This window comes from Phlebotomus papatasi, chromosome 1 (assembly GCF_024763615.1).
Source record: "Phlebotomus papatasi isolate M1 chromosome 1, Ppap_2.1, whole genome shotgun sequence".
Taxonomy (NCBI): Eukaryota; Metazoa; Arthropoda; class Insecta; order Diptera; family Psychodidae; genus Phlebotomus; species Phlebotomus papatasi.
The window spans coordinates 54783549-54805731 of NC_077222.1; the positions used below are offsets into that span (position 1 = coordinate 54783549).

The 22183-nt window shown below is 31.7% G+C and overlaps 2 protein-coding genes across 3 annotated transcripts in view; one reads left to right on the forward strand and one right to left on the reverse strand.

The window, feature by feature from the left end:
• Positions 1 to 22183, forward strand: part of LOC129807232 (diuretic hormone 44) — a 46545-nt gene that overhangs the window by 16801 nt on the left and 7561 nt on the right. Inside the window, exon 1 of one of the 2 annotated variants that reach the window (XM_055856382.1) lies at positions 12124 to 12279. The exons of the other annotated variant lie outside the window; for it this stretch is intronic. The gene's annotated coding sequence lies outside the window, so the exon portion shown is untranslated. Of the gene's footprint in view, positions 1 to 12123; positions 12280 to 22183 lie in introns of those variants that run through there. 2 annotated transcript variants of the gene reach the window in all.
• On the reverse strand, positions 116 to 11895 carry LOC129807183 (polycomb protein Scm). Its single transcript, XM_055856275.1, has 4 exons — positions 11167 to 11895; positions 5881 to 7075; positions 1579 to 1742; positions 116 to 1509 (listed from the first exon to the last, which is right to left on the reverse strand). The coding sequence occupies exons 1-4, from the start codon at positions 11680 to 11682 to the stop codon at positions 1369 to 1371; spliced, it is 2016 nt and encodes a 671-aa protein (XP_055712250.1). The 5' UTR covers positions 11683 to 11895; the 3' UTR covers positions 116 to 1368.

Sequence of the window (22183 nt, forward strand, 5' to 3'; positions counted from 1 at the left end):
TTTTTTTTGAAAATTATAAATCAAATATGATTTGGTATCGAATTCCTTGTGGTCCTCAGAGAATTTTTATTAAACCAATGATCCTCTCGCATCAAGTATTGAAAAGAAAAAATACTTTCAGTAATTCTCTGAATTTATTGATGTGATAATATATAATTTCTCAAAATTTCTATATTTACATTCTGCACTGTCCAAATTGTCTCTTTCCTTAAAATATATTTATATATTCTTATATAGGAGTTGTAGATATGATACACAAAAAAGTACAGCATGCATTTTATCATTAAAATTTTCACTTTATTGATGAAAAAAATTGCGTGATGTTGAGGCAAAACACAATTTGATTTTTGCTTGCTATCTAACTCTTTGACGGATTGAACTCCACCAAGAAAAAAAAACATTACCAAGTGCTACGATTTCTTGTTATTATTGTTTTTTTTTTTGAGGGGTGTAATTCAATAACAAAGTATATTCTTATTTAAATTCTTCATGAAATTTAACAATAGACCTTCGAATATATCGCAAGGAAATACAAATACAATGCACAAACTATTTTTTTTTTGTTGCTCTCGACATAAATCGACTCAATTCAATATGTTTTTTTTTATTTTGTGGTGTAATTACAAATTTATCTGTTGTGATTATATGAGGGGATTTTTTTTTACTATTGCCATTTCTGTGTGATCATAACGCAGTAAATCTAATTTATAGAATTTTTTTGTTTATTGTTATGCATCATTCCCGAAAAGAGCGATCAGGTGAGTGTCCGGAAACACTGTCTTCTTTCTGCAATAACTCAAGTGATGCAGTGGAAAATTCTAAGTGTGCTCTTTCAAAGATTTTCTTTTACATACTTCATGTATTTCTAACTAAAAAAAATTTACCATCTCTATAAAATGATTGAGGAATTCAAAGGAACATAAAAAATAAATATGTTTGAAAATATCTTCTTAGCAATTTCCTCGGGTTCTAAATAATAACCATTAAAAAATAACAATAAAATTCATTTTTCTTCCATTCCATTAACTTTACATACCATTTTGTATGTTATTTATAAATAAAAATTACGTATATTATTTCTGGGTTTTAAACAAGAATCTTAGGATTTTGTTTTTTTTTTCTTTAAATTCAAGATGCATTATTTCAAAATATACATATCCTTAAAAATTAATAAAATCACAAAAGAATAAAATTATACGCAGTGATATATCTTCTGCGTACATTATAAAATCAAAATTTCATCACAAAAAAAATCTTTGTGAATATAAAATTCTAAAGAGAAAATTGTTAAAAATATTTGTAGGATTTTTTTTGACATTACCAGATCGGGGCATATTTTCCACAGCATCACTCAAAATATTTGCCAACTTATTCCTTGAAACTTAGCGGTCGTCGACCCTTGACTCGTGTCACCAAATTACATATTTTTAAAGCTGGTCCTAACTTCAATCCCATGTACTTCATCATCATGTCGGAATTTAGTAGAAGTAGCGCCTTTCCATCAATCTCCTGTGACACAAAAAAGGTTATTACTTGAATTTATTAAAACGGAACATTGAAAAGGTGCTTAACACTTACGTGTTTCCTAAAGAGATCTGCATGAATGGCTAGAGCTGGATCTGTAATGGCAATATAATCAATGACTTCCTCAATTGTCCACTCACTAGGTGAAGATGTGGGCATTTGAGGACTCCCCAAAGGATTTTGTGGATTGACAACTGTACAAGGCGACGACGATGTTCCTACAAAAAAAAGAACAATATTTCCACTTATTTAATAAAATATTTGGCTAACGCCATAATTTTATTTCACTTTTTATTCATTTTAATTTCTAAATTTTATGTTTTTCCAAATTATTCGAGCTTTTTAATTCATTGTATTATTCATTGTTCATATTAATCATTTTGATTTGCAACAGTGCATAAGCTGATCGAATATGAAGAATATTAGATTACTGCTGATCGCGACATATTCGACCATCTTATGTCTTACATTCCATTGCTCTGCCACAAAATAAAATTTAGTTCGACATCAAAACCCTTGGAGAAAAGTGTACTACACATCGTCAAGCTGTACAATTTAATATTTTCATTAAAATCGGTAACTGTGTCAAATTTCGGACAAGTTTGTAATATCGGACGGACTTTTGTTTCTCAAAATTCCACAATTTTTTAGTGATTTGAATATCTAAGAGTTTTCTCAGCGCAAAAGAAACATAAGAGCGTCCTCTGTATGAACGAAAAGTTCAGGAAGATCAACGGACTTCGAGAAACTTTGTGTCAGATTATAACACGCAAAGCAATAATTTTAATTTTTGAAAGCCTATTGCCCAACGCATAATAACTTTTGTTTAGTAAACATGCTTTTGACGTTTCAATGAGAGTGAGTGAGATCTAGATCTAGTCATCTCGCTCATTCTCATGGAAAATTTTGAAAACATGTTTACAAACAAAAATTATTGTGCGCTAGTCATATTATTTGAAATATATTTTTGTAGAGTAAATCAAAATGACCAGTCATAAGCCTACTCTAAAAAAAAGTTTTGCCAAATTGACAAGAAAAGTTTGTCAAAAGGATGTTCTTCCATACAGAATAGGAAAAAAATTTGTCAAATCAGCGGCCAACTGGATCTTGTTAAAAGATTGTCTAAAGGGTGTTTTCCAATATAAAATGTGAGAAAAAGTTTTGTTAAATTGGTAAATAACATCCTTTTGACAAAATTTGTACAAAATCCATTTGTTCGTTTAACAAAACCTTTTTTTCAGAGTAGGCAAGTTTAACTTATAGTTTATGAGATTCTTTGTAGGCAACCTATGGATGTTTGGAACTCGAAATACGTGAAAATTCGATTATGAGCTGAATTTTGTGGTCGAGCAAACTGTTTTCAACGGCAGAAACGCATAAAATTGGCTTGACGCGATTCTGTACCCACAAAATTCAACATACAGTTGAATAGTTGAAATTGCACGGAGGTTGTCTGTAAAGAATCTCAGCTACCATATGTTTTCATTAGCTCATCATCCGCTATGGCCACTGGTCATTGTACATTTCAAATAGTTCGAAAATAGATCAATAAAATAAAAAAAGGTTCATTAGAGTCCAGTCAATTTAAATACAGTAAAGGTCGCGATACAGTACAGTTGTTTGGGTAGGTTGCGTCCATTTAACCTCAAATATATCAATAACCGATAAAATCCTGAAAGCCAAAATTTTTAATGGTCAAAATCCTGAAAAGGAGAAATGATACGAAGGGTAATGTGTAAAATAATTTCCAGTAACACAGAAAATTTTCGTTTGCCTCCAACAAGCGCGAATGCAATCGTGGGGGGAACTGAGACACTTTTAAGAATACGGGATTTTGGCTCTTCGAATTTTGGATTTCTAAATTTTGACTTTCGGAATTTTGGCTTTCGGGATTTTGGATTTCGGAATTTTGGTTTTTCGGGATATTAGTTTTGAGAATTTTGATTTTCGGGATTTTGGCTATTCGGGATTATCGCGTTGCGGGATTTTAGCCTTTTAGGATTTTGGCGTTCGAGTTTTTAGCTTTCGGGATTTTGACCAGAACCTAACAATAACATGCCAAAATTTAACAGAATTCGGTTAATAAAAAGCCGAAAATATAGTGTCCGGTCAAATTATTTTCATTTACAGCTCGGGTCACGGTAGGGCACTCAATGGGTCAGGTAAATTAACATTTATAAGTAAAATTTAACCCCTAAAAAGTATAATATTTACACCGATTTTGGATCAATACTTTAGGGTAAAATTAACATTTTCGGAATGTTATTTTAACTTTTTCGGATTTCTCTCAGTGAAGGATCATAAAAAATTTATAAAGAAGATATGGAAAATTGCAGGGAAAATGAAGAAATAAAGATATGGTTTGTTCTAGGAAAATTTTCTTTGAGTCCTTCTTTACAAATTATTCTTAGAAACCACCAATATACAATTAACCGTTATTGTATAAAAGGAGTTTTGCGAAAAAATCATTACAATTCTTATACATATGTTTTATGCTCTAGTCCTCTAGTGCTTTTCCTTCATATTTTTGGGGTTGGTCCGGGAACAAAAGTTGTTACATTTGCCAATACCTATTCGATGGTATAGGTCTCATTCGTGGCGTAAGGTTGGACCGTTTTGCCCAATGTTCTTCTTTTTAATGAAAATTCCGAGATATTGGACATCGAATTTTCGAAATTCGAGTATTTGATTAATCGGCCCTTCGTAAATCATGTAGTTGCGGTGTTCAGAAGAGTCGTATAATTTAACTAGCGTTTGCCAAACACTAAACAGAATGAAATTCGAACAATTAGAACTGAAGCGAAAGCTACTTAATTTTGATCCCTTATAATATCTTGCATCAAAGGTCTTGGGATGTTTACGAGCGATTTTATGTGATCACATTTAACCTCAGACCATAGAAGCTGACATTGCAAAGAATCTCAGCTAAAATTTACGGCTTATTTACGTTACTTCGAATATCAATGTTTCAATGTTTGATCACTGATCATTACAACACAGCTGAAATATCTCATTTTTTTTAACAAGCTGAATTTTTTCCTTTTGCTTTGCCAAATTCAACTTATCAATGGAAAGATTAAATTTAAAACAAGATCTTCAAACTAAACATATATCCGTATTTAAATATTATTATGAATGACTGCGAATAGGTTGGGGAGACTGGGGTAAAAAGTCACAAATTGAAAATTTAAAAATTCAATATCTTCCAAGATAAAAGAGATAACGGCTTAAAATTTTTTCAATAGATGGCCTCCATAGACCTTCAAAGTCGTAAGTTTCTTAGAATTCGAACAAGGATTTCAGAAAATAAAAAATATTGACATCTTTACCCCTATTTTTGAAATGTTTTTCTTACAACAGATATCAATTTTGACCTACTTATTTTCCAAAATTGATGCACTGGTGAATATTTTCTAAATAAATTGGATTTTTTGAATACGAAACCACTATCTATTTTAGAATTTTACAAAGATTCTTTTCTCTAGAAATCCTTTTATTAAAAATGACCACTTGGGGTAAAAAGTAACAAAACGTATGGAGCAAAAAGTAACAAAAAAGCGAAGCAATTTCTGATGTCTCACGACGAAAAGAAACGTTATTACTATGTCTCGCCGCTTGTTGTTTGCATTGGTCAAACGATTAGCAGTCTTTTGTGTGTGTTTTTTTTTTCTAAAATAGCTTGAAAAGCGCTTTTCCCGTTCAGATAGAAAAAAAACGGTGTTTTAAAAAGGTGTAGAGGAGTAAATTTTCTATGAAAATATGTCCTCTAGGTATTTTTTCAAATTTACGGAAGTCTGTAATGAAGCTAATCAAAATATGATAATACCCAATGTCTGGTACTATTTGCCCCAGCATTTTTGAGAATGGTCACAAAATTACCTTTTAGAAAACAGCTCGATAAATATATTTCCTTACACAATAGAGGAAAATGACTTTCACAAAATTGTAGAGCAGTAAATTTCCTATAAAACTTCACTAATTAGAAATTTCTGGGGCGCTAGGGTAGCTTGCAAAAAATAAAATATCCGTTTTGTTACTTTTTGCCCCAGTCTCCCCTATCATTTTTTTAAGCTAAAAGGATTTAAAATACTATCTCTCTGGAAAACACAACATGTTTAACCCGTTTAACCGGATTTCTAGACCTTGGCTAAGCAAAAAAATTCAAATAATCAAAAAAATATATCTGTATAGTTATTACAAATATTTTGCACTTTTAATAATTTCTTGCTATTATTCTACGAAAAAAAATTAGCCATAATTTTAACTCCCTTCTTCGCGATTTTTTTTGAAAATTAATTTGAAACACTTCGTCTATAATATCAAACCAAAATATTTAAATAAACTCGCAGAACTTACCTGTTGAGGAGGATGGAATCGGTGAGTCATTTGTAGTGGTTGAGGTGGCGGTTTCTTGTTCTGCAACACGCTTCCTCTTGGGACTCATCGGACCTGGTGCTATACTCTCCGTCTCTGACGTTCTCTTGGGTGGCTGAGCACAGTTGGAACAGTGATCTGGTCCTGGTTCCAGTGTTATTAAATTGCTACAGCTCTTGGCTGTACTGCAGAGAGTCTCAAGGAACTCTGCCATGGCCGTATTGCCTTTCTTGCGCAAGTGACTGGGTATCTTCACAGTAAAATTCTTCCCTGCCGCCGTAACAATGTGCACCTCACCTTCGAGGGCAAACAGTAACTGGGACATCTGGGATGTGTTGGTGCTGGCGGCGAGAATTTCCTGAAGGCATAGCTTGGCAAGGGTCGAGTGACTTGGAGCTGTGACCATTGATGGCAAGCGTGAGCTATTGATGAAGGGTCCACCCTTGCATCGTGTGTGAAAATGCACCGTAACGGGCTTTGTGGGCGTCAAAGTATCAGAATCGGCGGTGTAGCCTAAAGTGTTGCGCTTGGTGGCGTACTTATTGTTGGCTGCTGAATCAAATTTACTCTTCTGCCCTGGCGGTTGAATGGGATGACAACTCTTGGCGCACCAGCCCACTGGGAAAATATCCCGTGAATCATATCGACACCAATAGTCAAAAGCTCCTCGCCATCCATCGAAGGTCACATGTATCTGATCATCTTTGACTGCATCCACAGTGGCGCAACAGATGAGCTGGGGATTCTTCTTATCTACGGCCTCAAGTTTCTGGCCCACTTTGAAGAGATTACTACGCGGGGTGCGTGGATCACGCTGAAAAATCTCCTCGGGCGCTGTTGTGGCTCCATTTAGGGTCTTACAGAGAAATGTTGGCCAACTGCTGGCATTCATACGAAAACCCAGCGGAGGCTGCAGCATTCCACCATTTTTCTCACAATGACCAATGGGATGGATTTCATCTGAGTCCACAAGACGCCAAAAGTCATTTTTGTTATCACTGCCATCCAAACGGAGGCGTAAACGTGCCCCCAAAACGCCCACAACTGTTGCTATGCAGGTGGATGTGACATTACGGGGATCCAGAGCCTCTAGCTTCATGCCCATCTTGAAGTCATTGACCGGAGGACTAGGGGCTTGTTTGAAGCATTCCGGAGGAGCAGCTACACTGCCTGTTCTCTGTAAGACAAAACAAAGGATGTTGCAGAGAAGTCTCCGGACAGAAGGTATTCCCAAGAATTTAAATTGGGTTAGTTTAACCCTTTAAGGACGACTGGGTCACCAGTGACCCAAAAATGAAATTTTTCTTACGGCCTTCTAAAGTTATATTTTGCTCTAAAAAGTCTGAAAAAGTGATTTTTTCTGACCCCCAATTTTTGACCTTCTCGTCCTTAAAGGGTTATAAACAAAATTTTACTGCTCGATCTCAAAGAAAGTACAATTTATACAATCCGGTCTTTTCCAACTTGCCACAGATCTAGGGCTCTAACCCTAATACGGGCTTCAGACCTAAGACTTAGTCGTATTGCTTAACTCCTGTAATTGCTTAACAGTCAAGATTTTTGGAAAAATTTAAATTAGCATTGGATCATTCAATGCAAATGATCTAGTAAGTTCTGAAAAACCAATAAAATTGCTTGCTCTTTAGGATTTTGAGACATTCGTCTGCAGAGCGCTTAAGGATATCAACTTTCGGCCTTCGGTGACCCTCATAGAAAATATTATATAAAAACTTTTCTTCTAGTTTTTGGTTTGGTTTTAAAATAAGTGTAGAGCATAATGATTTTTGGGAGTGCATAAAAATCTAAATTGGTGAAATCTTAAGTGTAACCAGTTTTGCGAGTAAAGTTATTCAATCAAACCTAAAAAAAATAACTTTTCTACTTTGCAAATGTCGGATAAAATCATCTGTAAAATTTTGAACATAAAAACTATTTTTAAATGAACTCAATTGTCCAGGGCTTTCGACACGCCAAGTTTCTTTCTCAGTGGAGAACTGAGGTCAAAACTCATAGGGTTTTAATGGGAAGGAATTTTCTAAATTTTGGCAGGAGGAAATTTAGGAACTCTTCATGAAATTTGTGTTTATTATAAATTATATTTCTTCTGTTGAAATCTAGCAGAATGAGCAGAGTAACAATATAAATAATTTTTTCAGTTCTCATTTATTTTCACTACTTCAAAATAAGAAAATAATAATTAAAAATAATGCTTTTAGGCCAAAATTAGCCTATATTAATATTCTTAATTACTTTACATTTTTATTAAAGGAGAAAATATTCTATTTATATAGTAAGTACAGTCATCATCGTCTAAAAGATATTCAGAAGCACTACTGTTCCTAAATAGATCCTAATGTTCCACTGCACTGTTCCTAATTAAGGTAAAGGACCCTATGTCGACCACTTAAGGAGATGTTTTGTGAAAAACTTATGAAAAAACAGTTATAATTTATCTTTTTTGATAGGGTTTTTATCTAAAACTATAGAATAGATGATCCTTATCTATCTTATGGTGAACTTCATTTAGACATAATATAATTTTAAATTACAAAAAAATTAAACTGTTTTAAAAATGCGATGTGTTCCTCTACTCGACCACTCTGATATCAGAGTGCCTTTACTCGGCCGCCTGTTCCTCTACTCGACCACCCATTTTTACTAAGAAATTAAATAAACCACAAAACTATAAAGTCACGCATTTAACTCTGGCTTTCTAACAGTTCATGAATAACACTTAAAATTAAGTCAATCATTAATATAAAATAGGAAAACTCAGTTTTATGAATTTATTCAGAAGTAGTAAAACATTTAACTGAAAAAGCTCCACTTCCTATGATTCGTCGACAGGTCGAATTGAGGAACATTATATTCGAAATGCACTTTCAATTTTAAGACCTTAAATTTAATGTTTAACTTAATCGTGGAATTAAAATTTTTGCACAGAATAAAGATAAAGTCCTCAACTTGCGATTAGACTCAAAATTTGAATTCTCAAGTAATCTGTAAGGATAATAATTGAAATAATTCCTTGAGAAAACAATTAAGAATATCAATAAGAATGCCATAAATTGATGAAAAATTGCGAATTTTTATTTAAGAAATACTTTTAACGCTTCGTAAAAGTGCTTTTTTTTTCAGTGTTCTATGGTCAATTTCTATGATATTTTCACTGATTTGTATTAATTATGAAATAACTGACCCTATGATGTTAAACTCTTTGCCAAATATTATTGCAAATGTAAATAATTTGAATAAATATTTCGCCTGGTCGACCTGAGGAACCTAGGGTGGTCGAATAGAGGATACTTTACCTTAGTTGTTGAAATCACTGACTTCGAATTTCGAATTCCATCCGCATGTACTGGAGGCTTTCTTCAAGAACCCTTAATTAATATGATCCTAATTTTGCCTCACCTCTACCGTTACCTTGCAAGACTCCCACAAATATTTTTGGGTATTCTCGAAAATGTGATGTGTAATTTTTGCCTTTGTTTGTAAATTTTATTCATATATTAAAAAGCCATTCAATCATTCCTAATAATGCTTTTTCAAGTTTAAAGGTTAAAAAGGTTCTAGCAGAGAGCGTATTTCTCAACCTAATGGTATCATGTTTGGGCTGTTTGGTGAGGTCTTGGAATTTCCGATAAAACTGAAATGGTTCCACTAGGAATTGAATCGGTTGTAGTTGTGCATAATGGCGACACTGGACAGACCCGGAACTTCTGTGGAACAACCGTCCGATCTGCCCAATGATACGCACTGCTCTGCCCAGCCTCACAGAGGCTTCCCATCTATGTGAATTGGTTTCCATTTCCACAGTAGCACAGCTACTCGACATAAATCTATTCTCAAGTTAAATATAGGGAAATTTTTTATGATAATGCTACGCTATAACTAATTTTTATCAAAAATTCGATAATATTACTCTGAGGTATATTTTGGCAATGTTTTGAGTGATTTAGAAATCGATTCAAATCGGTTGTGAACCGGTAATCAACCGGTTATATGCCGATAGGTAATTTTTGTTCGAAAATCATTTTTTTTACTTATAAAAATTATTTTAGGGAATCTTTTAAGTGATTTCGTTAAAAAAAAATCGATTAAAATCGGTAGAGAACCGGTAAACGATAAATGATGTGAAAGTAGCGTCTAATTCACAAGTTCAATTCAAACACTTCGCAAAGCCTGGGACGCTTTGCCACCCCTTTGAAAATCAATCTCAACAGATTTTAACATTTAACATGGCTCTTTTCAGGAAATTTGAGGCATATTGGACTAGATATTGAAATGTTATATTATAATGGGTGAAATTCGTTAAAACATATTGAGAAAACCGAGTTGTCCGAAGGTACCGCGCTTTCCTCTACGGCTTTACTAATAAACATTAAATATTTTTCCAATTTTCGCAAAAAGATATTTTAACTAAGATTCTCACATTAGACGATTTACAATTATATTTTTTTTATTTGATTGATCAAATTAATTTATTAACTCTATCAGGTAAGACCGTCTCAAGGACGGTCTTCACAAAAATCACATTTACTGAAATTACAAAGTTTTTATTTATTTAAAAATGGTATAGTGTCCTCGGTAATAGTCTTTTACTAACATCTTTTGAAAGTTTGAACTCATTTTGACTCTTCGTTTTGTTGTTATTCCCAGTTTTGTGTGACAGGTCAGAGAAACAGAAAAAAATATTTGCGCAAAAAAAACTCATTTCCAATTTCAAGAAAAATACCGATTTAACATTATCTGACTAAAACAAATTTATTTTTTACTGAAAGATTATGTCATTATACTTTGTATATTTTATTTTAAAAAATTTAAAACAGTAAAAATGTGAATTTTAGAAGCGGAGTTTCAAAAAAAAAATACATTTTCTCACCTAGCGCCTAGACTAAACGAGATAATGAAGAATGGATGGTTGTTTTCGACTTTATTGGATCATAATTATCCTAGACAACATTGATTTAGATCTTTTTTCGCATATTAAAAAAAATACTGTTAGAGGGTTAACTGATTTCGGGATTTTCGTGGAAGCTGCTGACCACTTTTAGATCAATAAGATCAGGATTTTATTCTTATCTCCTTTTCCTCAAGAACATCAACATGAGTCGTTTATTAATTTTAGGGATTGTAAGTGTTGGGGATCAGGTAAAATGCAGCTAATGTTAAAGATTTATAACGAAGCTAATATTTTCTAATTTCCCAAGGTCATAAATCAAATTTCGTGGGATTTTGTGTGGAATTTCCTGTGTAAGATCTTACCTTTAGGTATTCATCCCAGTGGAATACGTTCAATTGTTCAAACTGGAACGGACCCGACTGTACTATTGGACTGGACCGGCCATCGTGATTACCGTTGCTGTCGTTGAGGTTCTCAATATTGTTGTTATTGCTATGTGTTGATTGACTGGAGCTGCTGTTGACGGAACCTCCATTGGCTGATGCCAGTTTTTTCGAATGCTTATTCATGCAGAAGGTGGAACAGAAGTCCCTATGAGGTGCATTGTCCCTGATCACATTGTCACATTGGATGCAAGCACCCTTGCTGTATGCCTTCCGGAACTCCGTAATACAAACTTCCGAGCAGAATTCCTTCTTGCCATTTTGCGTGGGCAGCACGTATTTGAGGGGTATCTTTGTCTCAGCACACCATGTGCATGGAGTTAAATTTTGCAGTTTCTTGGATGGTCTTCCCGGACCGCGACTCTTGTTGGTTGGAGCGGTGGTTGGACTACTGCGATTTGTTGATGAACTTGTCTCACTGTTGTCATTCGACATGATTTACATTTCACACAATTTTACCACACTTCTTGCAATACTATCATCTCAAATGGGCACTTCAACTCATTCACCAAGTACCATAGATTTGAAAAATTCACAGAATGGCCACGAAAACACGAAAAGTTTGATGATTTTCGTGAAAAATTTGCATTCACTAACAATAGCGTTCTTTCAATAATTCGCAAGACGCCATTTTTGCTGACTTTGACAATAAAATTCGATGTTTTTTATCATATTATTTTCCTCACTGACATGAGTGCCATCTGGCGGCATTGGAGCAAAATATGAGTAGCTTTTAAAATGACCGTTAAATGAGTGATTTTTGGAGGGAGATTTCTCAATGAAAGTAAAGATAGAAAACTGCGCCGGTTCAGAAAATCCCTAAACCCGTGCAGACAGACATTTAAAAGGATGCTCCCAATGCGATGTGAAGCGATTTGTCCGTAGACCGTCGCTGAAAAATCAACTTGTTGAATGGTGCAAAGCACTTCGTGGTTCTTGAGGCAAAGAGTTTGCTGAACAAAATTGGATAAGTGACCATTAAACATTCTCTTTGGATATACTCTTTGGAAAAATTTCAATACCACCCAGCTCGTAAGTGCAGTGACCAAGAATTTTCACCTCATTGTCACCATCATCTTCATACAATTGTATTGTTTTAATTACATCATTTATCAGTGGGTGTTGGATTTCACAAATGACTTAACACTCTTGGTGAATCACCGTTTTTGAACCATATCGCAATTATCATTCGCGAGATTGTAAAATTTGATGGCAAAATTCTGTGTCGTGAGTCGTGACGGAAATTGTGACGCTCGAATTGTTCTTAATTATTTTTATAAGTTTAAAAGCCTGTGATTAATGTAATTTATCAATATTTTTAGTTGAATAATCCAAATAATTGACAGATAATAGATTTTCCATTCTCACAAGAATTTTTCTTTTATTCTTGAAGATCTTGCCTTGCACCTCTTTTAGTTCAATTATTTACGTGAATCAAGATGCAAGTGTTTTCTTATGTTCTGCCAATCTATTCAAGAATTTCAAATATTTTTCGAGATTGCAATTCCATGTAACAGTTTTTAAGCTAAAAAGTATCTTTAGTTGTATCAATATACGAAAATAATATAATTATTGTGAAGTTTTTTTAATTTACGTAAGTGTTCGTTTTTTTTTAATCTGATAGAATGGAATTTTAGAAAGTTCTGAGGACAAAAAGTTGTATCAACACAAAATAAGGTCAATCAAATTCTTAAATTTCCTTGGGGAATTAGAAGAAATCATATAGAACATGGTTAAAAATGTAAATTTTCTTACCTATGGAAAGCATAGAAAGCATGAAGTAAAAATTAGTAGAGTAGAATTTTCATTCTTTCAATTTTCTTCATTGAGTCCCTAGAGTGTTGAAACTTGTCTTTTGTTCGCGAAGAGAGTTGCCAACTATTGAAAGTTTAGTTTTTTTGTGCAGTTTTTGCTCTGTTTGCGCTTGAATTGCCAAAAAAAAAAATAATAAAAAAAGTTTGCATAACTTACAGACATTACACCAAAAAATAACAAAATATATTGAACCTAATTAATTTACGAAAATGACTTATAGAAAGGAAATAAATATTTTAACTGCTCGAACTCCAAGAGAGAGCAGTTTCTTTTGTTTATATTTAACCCTTTCAGATCGTCAAAGAATCTGATAAGTACTTTTTCTTTTTGTTTCAAAAAAAAAAAAATTTTAATCAAGAAAGTTTACGTATAGGTTAGGAAATTTGTTTCTTTCCCTTAAATCTAAAAATATATAATTTGAAGTAATATTACAATGAGAAATTAGGGATTTCTACTTGAAAAGTCACATGGATTTCGAAGGCTAAAAGATCTCTCTATTAAAGAAAAAACAATAAAAGATTTATTTCATTTATACTCTTTTAATTATATAAAAATTTAATGTGTAACAGACACTTTGCTCAAGTTTCTTTTAACATTTTCAAAATTAACGCTCTTAGACCTGATTTTCTTATATTTATTAAAAAAAATCTCACTTATCTACAAAAAAACAGTATAGAAAGCGAAATGGCTTTAATCAGGAGAGAAGTGTAACTTGGGCTTGAACGAAGAATTTCGTAAAAAGTGAAATATAAAGTTTTGGCCGACTTTCATACAAAAACAATCAATTTATGGTAACATTCAGACTGCGTTTTGTATTATGAAACAAATTGTGATTAAAGAAAGGAATGTCCTTCGTTTTTAATGCTATAGTCGCTATAGTCAATCCTCTCTAGAAGAAGAAATCTGCAAAATTTCAAAGAAGTCAGTGTATTAATTTACAGACAAATTTTGAGGGAAAACCTGTTTATATTTTAATATTAAGCTATTAGAAATTTACACTCTCTAGACTGGGCGAATCGATTTCGGGAGTTTTCAAAGATTCTATTTCTAATGATTTACTCTCATTAATTTTAAACTTTAGAAAATATTTACGAGATACTGGAACTGCTAAACAGAGAATTAAAAAAAAGAGTTTTAAGAATTTAGAACTTTACGAAATCCTTGATTTTCTTTTCTACGATATTGATTGGAAAGTTACACTGGTATCACACTTGAACATTAAAATCCTAATGTGTTTCATATTTAATTGTCGCTAAGTGTCCAATAGTGTAACTGTACCAAATTTCGGCATAGTTAATTTGCAAGCGCCAAAGCCTTAATTTAGGAATGTAATATTATTAATGCAAATTGTTTTTTTTTTGTTACTTCTTTTCAAAGAAGTGTTGCTGGGAACATCGTAAATAGTTTATCGCCTTTATTTTCTCTAAAATAATTTTTAATACATTATAAAATTAATAAGAAAATGACACAACTTTGGATAATATTTCGGCCACTTAGACTTTCATAGTTCCTTGCCATTTCGAAATTTTTCCTAAGTTTTTTTCAGTCTTTTTCTTCTTTGGTTTTTTTTTTGTTCTTTTTTCCATTCTATAATCTCTTGAGTACATAAAAACTAAAAATTCATGGAAACTTGAAGAATAAAAGAAGTGGCCGAAATTACAAGTTGGCCGAAATTTCATGCAGTTTCCTTATGGGATTTGCATAAATTTGAATGACCTAAATATCTTGTATTTGTACTACTTATTGAAAAAAAGGTACATTTGATCTGCAAACATAGGTTAAAATTGACGGAAAACATAAATATGTTTCACATTTAAAAAATTAACTGGAAATAACATTTATTTTTCTCATAAATCAATTTAGGCCCATTTTTGCGGGCCGAGTCTAACTTTTTATCACTAAATAGATCAAATCACATTTTATCACTAAATTTTAAGTGGTTCAAAGATAGAAACAACATATGTATTTGGATGCTTACGCAATCATATTGATGTGAATCATATTTTTAAATTTTAACGTGGAAGTGTGACAAACACCACGCAAATATGTTTAGTAAAATATAATAAATAAAAAAATTTCTTACATAAAATATAAATTTTATGTAAAAAAAACTGCAAAAACGGCAAAATTAAGCAACTCACACAGGCGGAAAATATTTTTATTACACACCTTGTGTAGAATAACACGGATTTTAGACTAAATATGTGGAAATTATATAAATTTATAACAAAAATCATGGTAAAATATGTTTGAAAAAGAAAACTCTTTACGAAACAATTCCTTTTGAGTATTGAGAATCTTTTCATTTGAACAAATTCCTCCGGCAAATATACCTATATCGCAAATAAATCTACTTTAGAGCTGACCAAGAAATCTCTGTGGTACTTTTCTTTAAATGTTTAAATTTTAAGATACAAGAAATTATGCGAAAAATTTAATTTTCTTCCACGTAATTGATTTATAGGTATGTCCGCAAAAATTAAGAAACAAGCATTTCCAGCCAATAAATTAGCAAGTTAGTTAGTAAAAATTCTATTTTTTGATCAATAAAATAACGCAAAACTAGATGACAAATCAAGTTAAACTTTCTCTGGTGTTAAGACAAGATGTCTCAAAAACTTCTTAATTTTCCATTTGTCATGAATATTTCATTATTTTTAATAAATAAAATTTATAATATCCAATTGAAATACAAATAAGACACAAATTTCTTAATAATTTACAAAGAAAACGTTTAAAATTTATTGACAATTCTTTTTTTATACATTAAATCGAATATAGAGTTGTTTATGAGAGATTAATCCTGGCATGAAGATTAGTGTAATTATTTGATGGCCATTAGATGTCCGCATAGCATACACATTTCCCAGCTTCAAATGGCTCTTCTGTAATGTTGATATACTACGATGGAATAGTATATTGTGTGAAACTCTCTAAATGTAACACTTTTTATTGACCATACACTAATTTAAACCCTGACAAAAAGAATTTTCCTCTTTTTAAATTTTAGAACAAACCAAAAAATTGTTATCGTAAATGATAGTACTTAAAAACAATCGTTACAAAAAAAAATAAATTCATTGCTTGCAGTAGGGGAAAGTACTCTCCATTCGAACGTTCATGCTTTCGAATAATGTGAATTTTCATTTAGTTTCCTAAGAGATTTACACATTTCTATTAAATATTAGTTGGCTTATCATCAATTTTTGGTAATTCCGTGATAATTTAGTGTAAATCTCTTACGAAAAACAAAAGAAATTCACATTATTCGAAGGAATAAACGTTCGAAGGGAGATCACTTTCCCTTATTGTATAATATCGTAAAACGACTATTAATGAAATATTTTGTTAGTTTTATTCATCTTCTTATTCATAAATACAAGGTAATAAGGAAATCTAAGTAAATTTAAAATCTTTTTATTTCACTAAAATATTACAGTTTTAATTCTTTTACATCGTACCGTAGATGTTGTTGATTTTGACCTCTGGTGGTTAGGTGGCTCACGAAGCTAAAATAAACAGCACGTTTTCTTTTTCTACATAACAAAAAAATTATCTAATTCAAGCTCTTAAGCATAAAAAGTACAACATTTCAATTCTGATATTCTCTAAAATTTTCATTTAAAAATGTTTAAAAAAAATCATCCGTTTGGACCGTTTTGAAAAAAAAACTAACTTTGAGGCGGATCAGATTATTCAGAACAAATTCACCTGAGTTAAAAAATAAATATTCTTGTTAAAGAATTAAAGAAAAAATTGCGAACAGAAAAGGGGGACAAAATCACCCCCAGAGGCCAAATCACCCGCATATGGTAAAAAACTGTGAGCTCTTTCAAGCATCAAATATGTTGACGCGTAATGATTTTTTGCAAATGTCAAGTCAATTGCAGTACCTTATTAAAAAAGGAACTGCTCTTTGATGTATATTTCTTTGAAAACACTTCGGGCGGTGTTTATCAGGAGTGCAAGAGACAATCGTGATTTCTCAAAGATTTGTTCAATTGGCTAGAAAAATTACAGTTACTCAAAGAAGTAAAATAATTTGTATGTTAAATAAATTTTAATTAAAAAAAAATACCATCGTGGATATAACCCACTGTATCCTTCTGTTCTTTCGGACTTTGTTGCAAACTTGCGGAGACAAACCAATTGCAAATAAATCCGTAATAAATTCAATCACGCGTGTAGAGGGGTCTTAATAAAAGAAGCAACCAATTGTAAGATCCATATTGTTTGTTTCTATTAATTTTAATGGCAAGATTACATTATGAGAGTGGGTGCCTTTTCGGTTCAAAGGGGCATTTCGGAGTAATGAATTGTTTGCTGGAGGTGTGTACGTCCGTACAGAGACAGTAATTAATTTCCACTCCTCATTCAATATTCATTAATATGCTCAGTACATCTTCATTTTCCGGGTTGTGTGAGAAAAGCGACAGTATGTGTTGTATATTCAATAATTCATTCCGGTGAGATCTCAAATATTTGGTGGATTTTCGTGGTAAAGTGCGACAGAGTAAATTACAATTATAACCTTTCTACGTATACCCTTTTTGCAAGCAATTTCATTAAAATCCCAAACCTCGTCGCTTTTTGATGATTTTATTTCCATTCTCAAATCAATCAATCAGACAACATTTCCATATAATCAATGCAAAAGAATGTGATCCTAAAAAGTGACGATGGGGAAAATTTACATGGCAAAGGAAGAGAGTGAAATAAAGACATGGTGTATTCTCTTGTGAGAAAGTCGTTAAAATAATTAAATAATAGAAAGATCAGAGACATTCGAGGGTGAAGCATTATTCTTGGCATTTTTCACACTTACCAGTCTTGGTTTGATGGGGAAAAAAGTCATGGATTTAATTTAGTGGTGTGGTAAAATGTGTGGGAAGTTCATTTTAGTCCGATTAGACTACGTCAGAGTTAAATGAATAAAAGAGAGAAAAAGGGAAATATTTTCGACACAAATCCGATAATAATACTCTTACAAGATGATTTCTTCAGCTTTGAACTCAACATATCAATTTCAATGATGAAAATGAAAAGCTCTTGTTCATCAGGAAAATTGCAGAGGATATTATGATACAAAGATGCTAAACCATTGTACAAAAATTATAAAATGATAGCTAAGGAAAGGGCATTCACATTAAAACTCATTCCTCTTTTGTTGCCAGGTATTGTGACGAAAATAAATATGTTTTTTATAACGTTTTCGCGCAAGCATACAGAGCATTTCTTCTACAAAAAATAAAAAAAGAAAAATCAGAGAATTGTGAGCATTTCTGAAATATTTTTTTGTGAAATTTGTCATGATAACTTAACATAAGAGAATATTAAGTACGTTTTCAAATAAAATATTTATCCACATAACTCTATTATGTCATTCTTTTTTTTTTGATAATTTATTAAAATTCTCATATTTTTTTTAAATTCTTCTATTTATGAACACATTTTATCATTTTGAGTATTCTGGTAAAATTGCAAATTGTTTATAAAGAAAATAAAATTAAATATTTTAAATGAGCAAAATGAACATTTCCTTAGAATTATACCTTACCTTATTTATATTAAAACATTTTATAACCCAAATAAAGTACTCAATTTTCATTAATGATCATAAATATCTTCAATGTTCATTTGAATACAAATGAAATTTATAGAGTAAAAAACGATTATAAAAATTTCCTATATAAATGAAAATTTATACCGTGCCTAATCAATATATCGTTTAAGCGTGAAATTATATTTTCTTCTGTAAAGAATTTTTATGACCAAGTGCAATTAACAAAAGAATTATATGAGTATTCGTTTCTCTTATATAGGGGAAACTGACGTACCATCAAACACGGGGTAGCCGTAGCACCAAACACTGCGATTTTTTAATCAGATATTTCACTTATGAGGACAAGATCTACAGGCACTATAAAAATGCTTGTCCACTGAAAAAAATGGTTAAGATAGTCCAAGAAGTTTAACAAAAATTAATGTTTGGTGCTATCCCGTCCCGTGTTTGGTGGTGCCCCAGATTTCCCTACATACATACAAAATACAGAGAATAAGCTAAGATATCAATATTAAAAATATTAAGGAAACCAGAAATATAATTTGATACATCCCACACAACAAATAATTGAAACTGTTTGGGTTTTACAGATGTCCTTTGAAATACTCGTACACTAATTTGTCTTGAAATTTAGTCAGGTTTTCAAAAATTTGTATTCATAGAATACTGCGCATACGTTAAAACCTTCGACCATTGACCGAAATATTGGAATAAATTTACTCTGAAACAATTTTTTTGGAAGAAAATTGTATCTGATGAAGATATTTTAATCCCAAATACACACAAATTTGTTCCAAAAATTAGGGTGTCCGTATAGGGTAAATTAAGCTAATTCAAAACCTGCTCCAAATGGAAACTTTTCGCTACTCCAAATGGAAACGTCATTGTTTTCATGATAAATACAGTACTAAATTATTATATTTATATATTTTCTATACCACAGTTTCATTATTTAGTTAATTTTGCTCCAAAAAGCGAAAATCCATTCATATTCACAAAGTTTAATTTGTTAATTTCTCAGAAAAATTAAAAGTGTACCTTTTCACCGTCGAATTTTTCATCGATCGACCATGTTTTCCAATGAAAAACACAATAAAGTGACTGTTGTTTATTCGTTTTGTTTAACATTTATGTCATATTTTGGCTAATTTTAGTTAAATTAAGTGCTAATCTTTATTGTTAACGGTACGTGAAGTTTTCAAATGAAATAATTACCTATATTTCGTGAACAAAAAGGGTTTTTCTGAAGTGTCTGCAAATGCTTCAATAGGAAACCTCGGAAGTATGAATTTTTTGGAGACATTTTCTTATTGTTTTAGATGGGAAAGGAGAAAAAACCAGGAATAAAAACAAATCCTGCACTCAAGATCAACTCAGCAAGGTTTTGGAAGTCTTTCATCGCGGTTTCACTTACACTGTTTGTCTCCAATTAGAAACTTTTCCTTGTGTCCATTTGGATTAATTTGTTTCTAATAGAAGTATTTTACACTCGCGTATTTTTCTTGTATTTAAGAAGTTTTCAAATTATATCTAAAGAATTTTCACTAAACAGTAACATTCGAGAAGAGTCAAGGAGTAAATTTATGTAATTCTCTTCAGAAAAATATGAACTGAATGTGTTGAATCTTCTGTCAAAGTTAAAGCGTCTGGAAATGGTTTTGAATTAGGACATTTACCCTACGAGCTAATTTTTGGAACAAATATGTGCCGAAATTTTTTACGGTGATAAGATAATTCAATTTTTTTAAATATCTCTCTAACAACCAAAGTTATACTTACGGACACCAGGTCTGAAGGATTTCTTATTGACAGTATATTGTTTTTTTTTTAATAATACAAAAACTAAAACAACTACCTAGCTAATATAGTTGTAATCTCAAACTTGAAGTACCAGAATAATTTTTTTAGTATAAATTAACTTTTTTGTAAAATAGATTATTCAAATGTAAAAGCAATTTATTATATGAAGCAAGAAACTTATGATATTTTTCGGATAAATTTCCAAGCAAAATTATTTAAAATTGATTGACTTGGTCGTCTGTCTAGGTTGTCTTTTAGCAGGTAGTTGAAACAAATTTAGATTATTGTCTCATGCCTCAAAAATTAAACCCGAACACAATCCTGAACAAGCGGAATATCGTTTTTATGTCCAAATTATCCTGTATGTTACAGGCCCACGATCCTCTAAGGGGGGGGGGGGGTCTCCTAATTAGAAGGCCGAAAATGTGCTGTTTTTCGCGATTGTTTTTGAAGGGGAAGGAAACATCCAAGATTTATGATTTTTTGGTATATTTTATTCATCATGAGAAAGCCTAAAATTTTTGTTGACAAAAAAATATTACAAAATGGCGGACTAAGAAGTCTAGTTCACTAAAGTAAGTCATCACAGATGTTCCTAATTTGTGGTATATTTGCAGCTAGATAATTTTTGCGTTGCATCTAAAAACATTTTCAATTTTAAGTCTCTGACACACATTTTAGATCATGAAAATTTGATAAAGTCGAAATTCAAATCCCTTTATTTCCCACACGCTTTGCATTTGTCTATCTCATTCCTTCGAACTCTTTTTCTTCTTTTAAACACCACAACAAATTCAATTCAGATCAATCGAATTTAGAGTGCGAAAGAATTAGATAGACATATACAAAACGTGTGAGAATAAAAAGGATGTGAATTTTGATTTCATGAAATTTTTCTAATCTAAATGCGTCTACACATTGGGAGCTATTTTCGTCAAAAATTGCGTTTTTGACAGAAATTTGACGTTTCCCCCTACAACGCTGCAGGGAATTTCCTTTAAAAAAGCAATTTTTGACAAAAATTGCTCCCTATGTGTAGAGGCAATAAAAGACGTGCCGTAACCATTTTAAATGTATTTCATAAACAGCGAAATATTCTTGTCAAAAGTAAAATTAAGGAATAATACAGTTTTGGTTACCGAATCAGCAATTTTGTCAATAAAAAACCAATTTTGGCTACTAAAAAATATTCATTTTATTCAATAAAAAAGTAAAAAGTGTAGAGACAAATCGACATCTCCAAGACAGATAGTAATGTTTTGTATTTCCCTTTACCGAGAATATTATTACTGACAAAACTGCTAATTTTCTGACCAAAAATATTTATTTTAACATAAAATGTATGTGGAAAAATAATATGAAAATGTGATATCGCGTAATTTTATCGCTATAGTTCGAAAATTCGTGGAATACGGAGAAATCAAATAAATTTGTTTTGGTATATTTTAATAAAATCAATCCCAGAACACAAAAAAAACAAATAATTATTGTTAAAAAAAATAAAATACAATTATTTATATAAAATCAATGTTTGAATATTACATGAATTTTTCATTCCTACCACAGCCACCAAAACTTCCAGTCTGACAATCAATTATAATTTTATTTTACATCGGTAAATGATCGTTTTAATTAATTCTACTTGTTGAGTTTAATTTAATAATTATTAATAAAAATATGGTGTAAGTATTAATTTGGAGCTGAAGATGTTTTAAGCATTTAGATTTTATTTCCAAAAGATAAAAGTCTGTATACTTA

Bases quoted from the DNA above. Each gene is read 5' to 3' on its own strand.
- LOC129807183 (XM_055856275.1), bottom strand. From the start codon at position 11,682: ATGTCGAATGACAACAGTGAGACAAGTTCATCAACAAATCGCAGTAGT. The intron at 1,743-5,880 runs GTAAGTTCTGCG...TTTTTTTTGTAG, and splicing joins GATTCCATCCTCCTCAACAG to GAACATCGTCGTCGCCTTGT. The intron at 1,510-1,578 runs GTAAGTGTTAAG...TTTGTGTCACAG, and splicing joins CAGATCTCTTTAGGAAACAC to GAGATTGATGGAAAGGCGCT.